This window comes from Augochlora pura, chromosome 3 (genome assembly GCF_028453695.1).
Source record: "Augochlora pura isolate Apur16 chromosome 3, APUR_v2.2.1, whole genome shotgun sequence".
NCBI lineage: Eukaryota > Metazoa > Arthropoda > Insecta > Hymenoptera > Halictidae > Augochlora > Augochlora pura.
This window is the reverse complement of record NC_135774.1, coordinates 28,888,064-28,899,281: the sequence shown is the minus strand read 5'-3', so window position 1 is coordinate 28,899,281 and position 11,218 is coordinate 28,888,064. Positions and strand designations below refer to the sequence as shown.

The following is an 11,218-nucleotide window of genomic DNA, read 5'->3' as shown; positions in this document are numbered from 1 at the left end:
GGTGATTAGTGATGGCGGTATTTCCGAAATACATATATCTATATATGTTAATGTCCAGAATGTTAATACATACTCATGGCATCGAGAATAAAATATATCGATACATGTTATTGAATTAAAATTGTTTAAATTGAGGAATTAAAATTATGCAATCTAAAAGGATATTAATACATAATACAATTATAAAACAAAATATTTTATTTATAATCAGTGGAGAGTTTAGATAAGAGATACTTATTTAGACACTTTTATTTAGTTGATGTTATTTTTAACTAATGGATTCTGTTATCATGTACTACGCATCGACAGTGAAATATATCTTTACGAAATAATAATATATCGATATTTCATTAAAAATAATCGATATTGTATCACCATCACTTGTCATTGCCATTACTACACGTGATCGAATTGACAAAAATGGCAGATGCGTGGCGTTTAGATACTTTGCCATCTGACGTTTTGATCTTAATTTTTAATTACTGTCATGCATTCGACTTGGTACGACTTAGTGAAGTATGCAAACGATTCTATGATATCGTACAAAGCGATACACTTTGGATCAAGAAAAGCAAACTGCCGGTCGCGACGAATCAGACATCGGAAAAGTTCCGCGACAGGTCTGTTAGGTTACACTTCATCTTCTGTCTCCACAGCTGTATTGAAATTTTCATAAAGTTCTTATTCCATCTTTAATGATCCCTCTTTTTTAATTTACGTTTACATTGCGATGCACATTAACTTATGTATAAGACACTATCCGTCTATGCGTGGAATCAACAAAGTAAAAATATATTTAGCTAAAATATTTTATGAATTTCTAAAAATATGAATTTATTCACTTTTCGATTATGAGTATTATTGTTGAATTATAGGTGTAATCCTTTACTATGTTTGCGGAAAAAATGGCATGTTACAAACAATTGGCAGTACGGTAGATTTGAGAAGAAGGTCCTACTGGCGCAGAATACCAAGCTTATGCCATGGATTCAATTGACCAAGAACGTTTTATGGTGGAGTGGCGGGAACAAATTGTGCGGCATCAGACGTACACATCGTTCTCAAGAAAACAATCGCATTATAGTTAGTAATAATATAAGAAGTGATATATGCAAATTTATTGTTAGAAAACAATGTATCATCACTGGTCACAGGTACACAACAGGAGTCATTAAGAAAAATGGGAAGGGTATTGTTATAGTCTTGTGAAACTTGGAATATTTTTCAGAGATGGTAGTATACAATTTTGGACAAAGTCAAGATGTGATCAAAATGTAAACTTTTATTGTAGTATCCCCGAAGCTCATACATGTGATGTAAACGCAGTGGATGAAACCTCTGATGCAATCGTATCTGGTTCCGGCGACGGAATAGTAAAGGTAAATTTCTTTAATAATACCAATATAAATCCAATGATCAGCTTTGCAATCCAATATCAAACTATAAATTATTATCTAGATTTGGGGACCTTTAAGAGAGAGAATTTTAAATGTACCTCTGGCTACTTTGAACATTGCAGATAGGGTTTGGTCCCTTGCTGCAGATCCAACAGGTAAAAAGGTTGCTGTGGGTTCAGCTGGGAACAGTGTGGAAACTTCTCTTCATATTTTTGATCTCGAATGGTGCGTTACGCTTTCCATACAAGATAAATGTATTCTAATAGTTGCTTGATAAACATGAATTTTTTAGATTCAATAGTGTAATAAAAATATTTTAGTTACAGCGAAGCTGATAAATTAAAACATATTTGGAGGAGGGGAGCCGGGGTATTAGATATGGTTTGGGATAATCCACAAATTCTGCTTACTTGTGGATATGACACTTACATTCGAAAATGGGACTTGAGGTAATATAACAAATAAAGTTCATGGATTGTTACAAAATTTTGCATTTATGTATATAACATTATTAAATTTTATTGTTTTTCCGTTTTCTTTAGAACTGGAACATGTGTATGTTCGTGGGCTGATCCAACGGTTGCAATTGTATATTGTATATCGTCAGACTACTATAATACAATGGTTACTGGAACTCAATTCAATAGTAAAGCTGTTCTATGGGATCAAAGACAGAAATACTATTTGCAAGTCAGTAACAGAGTATACATATTTCGATCAGTGTTCATCAGATAAAAATACTTATATTTTTTTTGTCCACAGCTCTATTTCATGAGCCATAATAGAATGTCAAGTCCTGTCTACTGTTTGGCATTTGACAGTGCTCATTTATACGGAGCCACGGATAAACAATTAGTTGAACTTGCATTCTCGGGTTATTCATACAAAGAGACTAATTACGGAACCGTTCTTAGATAGGACAGTGAAAAAACATAAGTGAGCACGAGTTGAATTATATGATCGATCACGCATTAAAAATTTTTAAAAATGGTTTTGGTATTGTACAAAAATATACCAAGGTCCGTGAAAATAAGATATTTTACAATGTAAAGCATCTGGAAGAATTAGTTCTAAGGTTAAAAAGTGAATCACAATGAAACAATTTATAGATATTTTATTATATTAACAAATATTCATTTCCCCTTAGCTCATTTCAAAGACTGTTAGAAAATATAAAACAAATTTGACTCGATCGAAACTTGAACATTATTTACTGTGTAAATCGTAACAAATGGAGCTGCTAATACACGAGGTTAATCTTTCTTGTATAATATATCAAAGTATAAAACTATTTCCTCTAATAGAATTTGTAATATTCAAAAATAAATATATATTTATCAAACATAATTCATTGTTATTTCTTTATCAACTATCGTCTCAATAAAGATGCGATATCGTATTCGTTCTAATTCACTTCTTTTACTAAGTATTAAGGATATGGATATACTCAAGACATTTTTATGTTGCTAGTCCAAACCCAAAGTTAAATATTGTGTTAAGTAACATTTTTCGATAAAATAATTCAGACTTCATCTGTCGTCCGCTACGCCTATCAGAGCATTTTCCTGATCATATAGTTTAAAATACCACCGTGTCTGAAGTATGTTAAATCAACCTCGGTGTCAAACCGTATAATTACTTCAAACTTCTTCCCATCGTTTGTCGTAACGGTAATGTTCTGGCCAGGCTGAACATTTTCGGGGATAGAGATATCATATAATTCGAGTCCGGTCAATCCTAACGACTCCGCAGTTTGGCCAGGTAGGTATTGTAGTGGAATAATACCCATACCTACTAAATTTGACCTAGGCAATTCAAGGTATGAAAATAAAATTTTTTTCGATCACTTTCCCGAATATTTTGTATTATATAGTATAGAATCTACACTGTGGACTATGTATCATTCGAATTTCATTACTATACTCGCACAAGAATATATATATATATATATCGAAAAAAATATATATATATTTAGTATATATATATATATATATATTTAGAAAATGCTTACCTGTGTATTCTCTCGTAAGATTCAGCTATGACTGCTTTAATACCAAGAAGATGTGGACCTTTCGCAGCCCAATCCCTAGAAGACCCAGATCCATACTCTTTACCGACAAGGATAATTAAAGGCTTTTGATCTTTGGCATATTTTTCAGCGGCATCAAAAACATCCATCTAAAAATTAGTTAAGATTTGTATTAATGAACATATAATCTACCTAGAAATTAATTCAATTAATAAATTTATAATGAACCTCTTCATTAGTAGGAATGTGAATTGTACGTGGTCCAGGTTTGCTGACAAATTTATTCACCAAACGAATGTTGGCGAAAGTGCCTCGAGCCATTACGGCATCGTTACCCCTACGTGATCCGTAAGAATTAAATTCCTTCGGTGTCAACCTAATAATTTTAACATAATGTATAATAAACATTGATGTCAATATCCATTAACTATGTGAAGGAAACGTACCCTCGACCCGCAAGGTATCGTGCTGCTGCAGAATTACGAGCAATACTTCCAGCCGGACTGATGTGATCCGTTGTAACAGAATCGCCGAGATTCAGAAGAACAGTTGCTCCCTTTATTGGCTTCATTTTTGGCAATTCCTAAACGTATACAAAACAATTTTAGTTCCTTTATATCTCTTGTTGAAAAGATGATCTCTAGAAGTAAATATGTTAAAATGACACATGTATAATTTCAATACAACGTTGTAAATCACCTTTTGTAATTCGTCAAAATATGGTGGACTCTTAATATATGTGGATTGTGGATCCCACGGGTACAGTGTCTTCTCAGGCGCTATTAAATTGGCCCAGCTGGAGCTACCTTGCTCTATCTTGCTATAAACTTCCTTAAACATAGCCGGAATCACATTTTTCTGTTCTACTATTTGAATGTCCGCTCTCGTGGGCCAGATATCTCGAAGATATACCGCGCTGCCATCCGCTCGGCGACCTGGAAGTTTCGAATATCATTCCAAGCTCGAACGTGACTCACACTTCGAACGAGCGCGTTCATTTACCTAATGGTTCCTTTTCAAAATCTATGTCCATTGTGCCAACAATAGCGTAAGCAATTACTAAAAGCGGTGACGCTAAGTAATTTGCCCTCGTGTGAGGATGGATCCTACCCTCGAAATTACGGTTGCCAGAAAGTACGCCGCAGCACACAAGTCCGTTCTGATATTAATAAAGAAAAATTACAGATTGAACGTAACGAATTTAGTAAAATTAGCGTGCGAGAGAATTTCCGAAATTCTTACTTTCTCAATGGTTTCTATTACAGCGTCAGGGAGAGGGCCACTATTACCAATACAAGTCGTACACCCATAACCAACATTGTCAAATCCTAAAGCCGACAGGTATGGAATCACCCCGCTCTCTTTCAGGTAATAAGTAACTACTCCCGAACCGGGAGCCAAGGATGTTTTGATGTAAGGTGCGACGGATAAGCCAGCTTCGACTGCGTTCTTTGCCAAAAGACCTAAAATTTTAATAATAATACGATCAAAATAGTTTCAACGAAATATTTGAGAGAATTGAATTTTTTATAAATGATATTTTACCTGCTCCAAGCATTACACTGGGGTTGCTAGTGTTGGTACAGCTAGTAATAGCAGCAATAACCACGGAACCGTGCCTCAATTTATAATCCTTGCCCTCGAATTCGAACATACCTACGGCGTCCACCTTTTCTGGGCTTAAGCCGTATCCCTTGAATCCTACCTTGAAACAAAAGTATATATATTTCTTAACATTCAGTTAATCTTATCATATCTTTTAAATTTCTCCTGAAATTTCAAGTGTAAAAGATTTCTTCACGCGTCATATACCTAAATTCTTTTGTGAACAGAAAGTATGCTGACCCAACAGTGTTAACGACCATTTTACATATAGCTTATTGTTCAATAAATGATTCGCTGAGAAAGGACTATTGCGCATGAAACCAGCAATTTCTAGCTTATTTCAACATACGTTACTCAAAGCGGAAAAAATAATTAATTATATAGATCTTAATTCATACAATTACAGTAACAACCTATTTTTAAAAAAATTGTGGATTGTAATCTATTAAGACTTGTATAAATCTTATTAGAAATATTCGGATAAATATAACAAAAACATTGAATAATAGAGAATCGGTATTTCACCGGGCTTTCAGGAATTGTAGAAAAGTTCGCCATGGTCAACGAAAATCTTGCTGGAAGGTCATTACAAACTTTCATAATTATTCTCGGGTAGGTAAGCCGATCGTAGTAGGTACCTAAAATTTCTAAAGCCTATCCGTAGGCCTGTGGGTATTGTTTTGGACAGTTAAAATCGTCGACAATGCGTCACCTCGGGATGAGGGTTGCTTTCACAATTTCTTCCGACTATCGTGTACTGTTATTTCCCGATTCTTTGATTTCAAGGTAACAGCTATAAATAGAGGATTTTCACGCTTCGAAAAGACATTTGCTATTATAATAATTTGAAATTTTCAAAAAAATATGTCCATATATGTATGTATCATGAATGAAAATTGTAATTTACAATTTGTAAAGAATGATCACACAGAATTCGCGAACGGAAAATACTTGGAACGATATGGTAATGCGATAGCAATACCGATCGCTGCAATACGAAACAGGAGAAATAGCTCTGTTCGTAAAGCGACAGTTTGCAACAAAATCTGTAGAGGTTTGCAAAACGGACTGCTGTCGTATCAGCAATTTCAAGCGAGGTCAGACGACGTTCGTGGCTAGATCGAAGTCAGTCGCTCGCTTTCTTCGTGAAATTCAGGATCGATCGATCGTTAGTAAGTATGTGTGTAAAACTACTTCATTTCCGTAATCCATGATCAATAATTTCCCATACTATTGACGGCTCACAAAATATTTTCTTCCCTTTCAATCCTTTTAGTTTAACAAATCGATTATTAATTTAAATTGTTTGAATTTAAACTGCGATCATTAAGTGTACCGGCTTTTTTATCTTCTGTACGAATACTTTATACGCTCTAGGTAAATTTGAAATTGAAGTAGAAAAGTGTCTACGTATTTTTTAACACAAAATTAATCAATTTCATTCTCATATGCTTATATATTTTGTTCTGTAATTTTTACTATTTTTTTCATTGCATAACTTTGATATACTTGACTTTATGAAATATTTAATTGTTAATTGAATTTAATAATTTGTAAGCATGCCAACAGAAAGTTGAGTTATTCTCAATACTAAACAAGTTTAGTTTTTAATCGTGCAGCATATTATATATAGCGATTATATTATATACAGCCATAACTATACAGTTATATTCATATAGCACAGTAACGCGATTCCGATGTTGAACATCTTTCAATAGAAATCGATCGATCCCTTGTTTTTAAAATCGCCCCGTTCATTGTTGCTTCATCACGTTCTCACGACTTTTGTTTCGAATTTGATTGAACGCGTTGCAGCTCTTCTTCATGAAGTATGATAACCGTTGTACAATTTTCACAAATCTCTATCCATTCTGTGTCATTTTAATAGATTTTATAGACATGTAATTCATGCCAGCATTTATGTAATTAAATCTAAATATTTTGTAATGTTTTACTATATTGTATACACTGTAAATAATCATGTCCTAAACAAAATAAAAGTACAATTAATATTTTGCACATGAATACTATAGGACAGAATTTAAATTAAAAAATTCCTCATAGTATGTTTAAACGGATACTGCCATTTCGACTTGGTTGCCAAAGACAATAAAAGTAGCCTTGCTTAAGGAAGTTACAGGGTCCTTTTCTACCTGAGATGTATTACTAGGTATAGGAACTTTGTAAAACGATCACCAGGTTGATGAGACAGGCTTCGGTACTCAACCAAAGGGTGGGGAGTTGCCGAGGCATGTATAAATACGGCTTACAAACGAGAAAGGTCATCAGTGTGCAATTACTAGTGCTGTGAGTGATCGTCGTCTTTGCAATGTGAGTTACGCGTAGTTAATTCATTTCAATAACTGTATTTTTTTCTGCATTAATCAATTTCGTCTATCAGTTAGTCTAGTTTATTTTCTATAAACATTATCAGCTTCATTCTGCAATATACAATTTCACGAAGAAGATACACCGATAGTGCAACAGTGAAGGTTGCTGTCGGATGTGATCTGGTCCGGTGTGGTTTAAACGGTAACCTCACCGGGTAGGATTCATCCAATAGCTCTTTCTGATCATCGACACTGATACAACAGTTTACTCCCGTGTATTTCAACAGCTGTGTCTTACTATCGTAGGCGAAGTATTCGTCTAGTGAAACGCTAGAATGAAGACGTGACTAGATCGAAATACTCGTCCCTGATAGTAAGATTGATCATCATGGACTTTGCGGCTTCGACATCTCTCTAAATGTCCCGTTTATTTTTCTTTGGTGATCTAACTGTATGGTGAATTGGAAGATCATAAAGCTAGATCAGCAAGGCAAAATGTACATGACATATCTTCGTGCCGACCAACTCCGTTGAGAAGGTAAAATCTGTCCTTTCATATTCTTGCGATGATAGGACAGTGACACACGCTTTGAATGCATGTACAGCAATCGCTTCAAGATAAAAGAGTCCACTGGAACTTTTGCTGTGATGTGTCATCAGCTAAGACTCATATCACAGCAGTAGTTACCTGGGATTCTTTCGTTTTCAATCATCGCTAACTGAAAGCACATCGACACGCTTCGGACACTGCACCTCTATTGACATTACTGGCAGTACAGCATGGGATAAACGTGATCCGGTTTGACGGTAATAATTGATCGTCACTGGGTTATGTTTGTCCCATACATGTACTAATTTATCTTCAACCAACTTTACATCCTGATATAATATATTGACTAGTTACGTGTCTATGCACCATTGCTAACACTATAATACCAAAGGTTTCCACATTAAAAGTCGCGGCGGATTTAAATTTTTACCTTATTAGTCAGACAATTCCTGAAGTCTGTCTTCATATCTGTCACGGAGACACGATCGTGAGGCCTTTTAGGTCCGCTGACACTTGAAACGACAGTTGCTAGATCCAATGTGACTACTTCGGAAAAGATTGGGTTTTGGTTCTCATCGTCGAAATTTCTCAACATTCGTACAGTAGTAAGATATTTCTCAATTCTTTGGATATGGTCTTCGGATCTTCCTATCGAAACGGAATAAGAATAAGTTTGTAACAATCATACAATTATATAGCTGGATAGTTTTACTGGATCTTTACCTGTTTTTCTCAGATATGCTAAACTTTGTTGATCAACGGGAAAGAAGCCGACAGTAGCACCGTATTCCGGACACATGTTTGATATCGTAGCACGATCTGCAATACTTAGTTGAGATACACCAGGACCAAAAAATTCTACAAACTTTCCTACAACTCCAATTTGACGTAGATTCTACAAATAGATAGAAATAGTATTGTACAGATCATACTGTCTACAGCACACACCTGTATTAAGACGCCTCTTTATTATGTTCATACCTTTGTAATTGTAAGAACAAGATCAGTTGAAGTTGCATATTGATTCAAAACTCCCTCTAATCTATAGCCTACAACTTTCGGTACTAACATAGATATTGCTTGTCCCAACATAACAGCCTCAGCTTCGATACCACCTACACCCCAACCAAGTACACCAAGTCCATTGATCATAGTTGTGTGAGAATCTGTTCCGACTACACTGTCAGGGTACAGCAAACTGTCTGTACTGAATACAACTCTGGCTAAATATTCTAAATTGACTTGATGCACTATTCCACTTCCTGGTGGAACAATCAACATATTTTTGAATGCCTTTGCACCCCATTTTAAAAACATAAATCGTTCCTTGTTTCTTTCAAATTCAAGATCCTCGTTCTTTTTCAAAGCATCAGGGCTAAAAAAAAAAGAAGAATGATATCATTATCAAAACTATTATCTTCCTCGCTTACTGTAGCCACTATCTGTGTTTCAAATGTCGAAGTATTATCATTTCACTCATAATTCGAACGTTGGTATCCCTATTATATAATATCGTTATATTATGACGAAATAACAAAACTTCATATCTTCTGTGATTCGATAAGTGTCTCCATGCTTCACTTCAGTTGGCAAATATATTATAACGAGTATATAATACCTTCTAAAGTAATCAACTTGTATCGAATGATCAATAACAAGATCTGATGGACAAATCGGGTTTATCTTATCTGGATCACCGCCTAATCTTTTAACAGCATCTCTCATAGCTGCAAAATCTACCACTGCAGGCACTCCCGTAAAATCCTGATTACAGATATTAGAAAATTTAAATAATTCATCTCGCACAATTTTTTATATGTCTTTATATACCTGTAATATCACCCTGGCTGGTTTAAAAGCTATCTCCGCCCCATTATCTAGAGCTTGAATTGCTTCCCAATCCAAGAGTTTGTTGACATCATCTGTTTTTACTTGAAAATTATCACAATTCCTTATTGCACTTTCCAGGAGTACTCTGATAGAGTATGGTAACCTATCTACAAAGACAAACCATTTGTATAAATTAATTGTAATTCTTGTGAAACTACATAATGCAACAGATCATTTCCATGCACCTACCATATTTCTTTCCAAAGCTGCTGATGTCATAGTATTTGTAATCTTTGGATTCGATGGTAATAGTCTTAAGCAAATGATTATATGGATTGTCTCCTAAAAATACAGAAAGTATGAAAAGTTTAATTGTTAATCGTATTTTAACAATATGATAAGCAGATTTCCAATAAGATGTACTTGACAAATAAACGTATTTTAATTTTGTAAGTAGGTTAAAAAATGTATCAGTACGAAAATAAAATTTATTAAAGAATTGAAAGAAGTGGTCAATAATTTGATTAAAATTAAAAATTTAATTTACGTATATATGAAAGTAATCTATGGAAGAACTTAGTTTGTATCCGCATAATAGCCATATATTATTACATTCAGACATTTAAGATATAAATAAAATTGAAACATGTGAAGAATAAAATTGAATAATGTACTTGTCAAATATAACAGGTGTCATAAATGTATTATGACTGATGTCAAACTGCGTTTCTATTTGCACGTGAATGTTTATTGTAAATATATAATGAAATGTATACAAATAAAATAGTTTTACACGTTGTCATAAAAATAATATTGTCAAAAAACATCATTTAAGACGATCTTTCATCCGGTATTTCTTAAATTTAGGACAGTACGATGATAACATTACGCAAATATTATATTATAAATAACAAAACAACTCGCTACATTATTGTATAAACAGAAATTGAATTAATAAAATTCTTCCGATCATAGTACGTCATTTCGATTTGTATTCAGTATCATTTTCTTAAAATAACGAAGAAGAAACAAATGCAAATAATAGACTTACCAGCCATGATTGTTACTGTACGAGTCACGTCGTCCAGTTTCCTCGCTTGCGAGTTGTTGCGAGTTGTGATTGCGAGTTGCGAATTGCGAGTTTATGAGCTGGATGTTGATTATATAGGGTGGAACAAACACGAATTTACAAACTTTGTTCAAATTACAAAATTCTCGATTTGCTTCTCGTTTCAACTAGAATAATAATCGATCTGAAACATATCAGAACTCTTTTTATGCAGACACGATATGTATAAACATTTCTACATATACGTTCGTAAATATAATTATTAATTGTGTAAGTACATATGTCATCAATATATTCGTATAATAGATTTTATAAAAGTAAATTTTATTCAAAAATTTACATTGTCCACTTTGCGGTTGCTTTTAATTTTTTAATAGAGAATATGGAATTAATCATTTTTAAAGATTC

General features: G+C 33.9%; 2 protein-coding genes across 2 annotated transcripts; one reads left to right on the top strand and one right to left on the bottom strand.

The window, feature by feature from the left end:
- Window positions 1-405: 405 nt before the first annotated feature.
- LOC144468066 (F-box/WD repeat-containing protein 4) lies at window positions 406-2,350 on the top strand. Its single transcript, XM_078177215.1, has 7 exons — window positions 406-620; window positions 876-1,154; window positions 1,229-1,379; window positions 1,459-1,622; window positions 1,718-1,846; window positions 1,940-2,087; window positions 2,160-2,350. Exons 1-7 carry the CDS (start codon window positions 421-423, stop codon window positions 2,313-2,315), a joined length of 1,227 nt encoding a protein of 408 aa, XP_078033341.1. The 5' UTR covers window positions 406-420; the 3' UTR covers window positions 2,316-2,350.
- A 144-nt stretch (window positions 2,351-2,494) lies between these two features.
- Window positions 2,495-10,907, bottom strand: LOC144468062 (cytoplasmic aconitate hydratase). The gene is made up of 15 exons (XM_078177201.1): window positions 10,793-10,907; window positions 9,991-10,083; window positions 9,742-9,908; window positions 9,530-9,675; window positions 8,893-9,286; window positions 8,635-8,806; window positions 8,342-8,559; window positions 4,972-5,131; window positions 4,669-4,889; window positions 4,429-4,585; window positions 4,126-4,361; window positions 3,873-4,009; window positions 3,655-3,802; window positions 3,409-3,575; window positions 2,495-3,202 (listed from the first exon to the last, which is right to left on the bottom strand). The coding sequence occupies exons 1-15, from the start codon at window positions 10,797-10,799 to the stop codon at window positions 2,950-2,952; spliced, it is 2,676 nt and encodes an 891-aa protein (XP_078033327.1). The 5' UTR covers window positions 10,800-10,907; the 3' UTR covers window positions 2,495-2,949.
- Between the last annotated feature and the right edge of the window lie 311 nt (window positions 10,908-11,218).

What these genes read in the sequence shown, in the direction of transcription:
- LOC144468062 (XM_078177201.1), bottom strand. An exon ending in TTGTTCTTACAATTACAAAG is followed by an intron (nt 8,807 to 8,892) that starts GTATGAACATAA and finishes ATCTATTTGTAG; the next exon opens with AATCTACGTCAAATTGGAGT. An exon ending in ACATTCCTACTAATGAAGAG is followed by an intron (nt 3,576 to 3,654) that starts GTTCATTATAAA and finishes ACTAATTTTTAG; the next exon opens with ATGGATGTTTTTGATGCCGC.
- LOC144468066 (XM_078177215.1), top strand. Translation starts at nt 421, where the DNA reads ATGGCAGATGCGTGGCGTTTAGATACTTTGCCATCTGACGTTTTGATC. An exon ending in CCGGCGACGGAATAGTAAAG is followed by an intron (nt 1,380 to 1,458) that starts GTAAATTTCTTT and finishes ATTATTATCTAG; the next exon opens with ATTTGGGGACCTTTAAGAGA. An exon ending in ATTCGAAAATGGGACTTGAG is followed by an intron (nt 1,847 to 1,939) that starts GTAATATAACAA and finishes CGTTTTCTTTAG; the next exon opens with AACTGGAACATGTGTATGTT.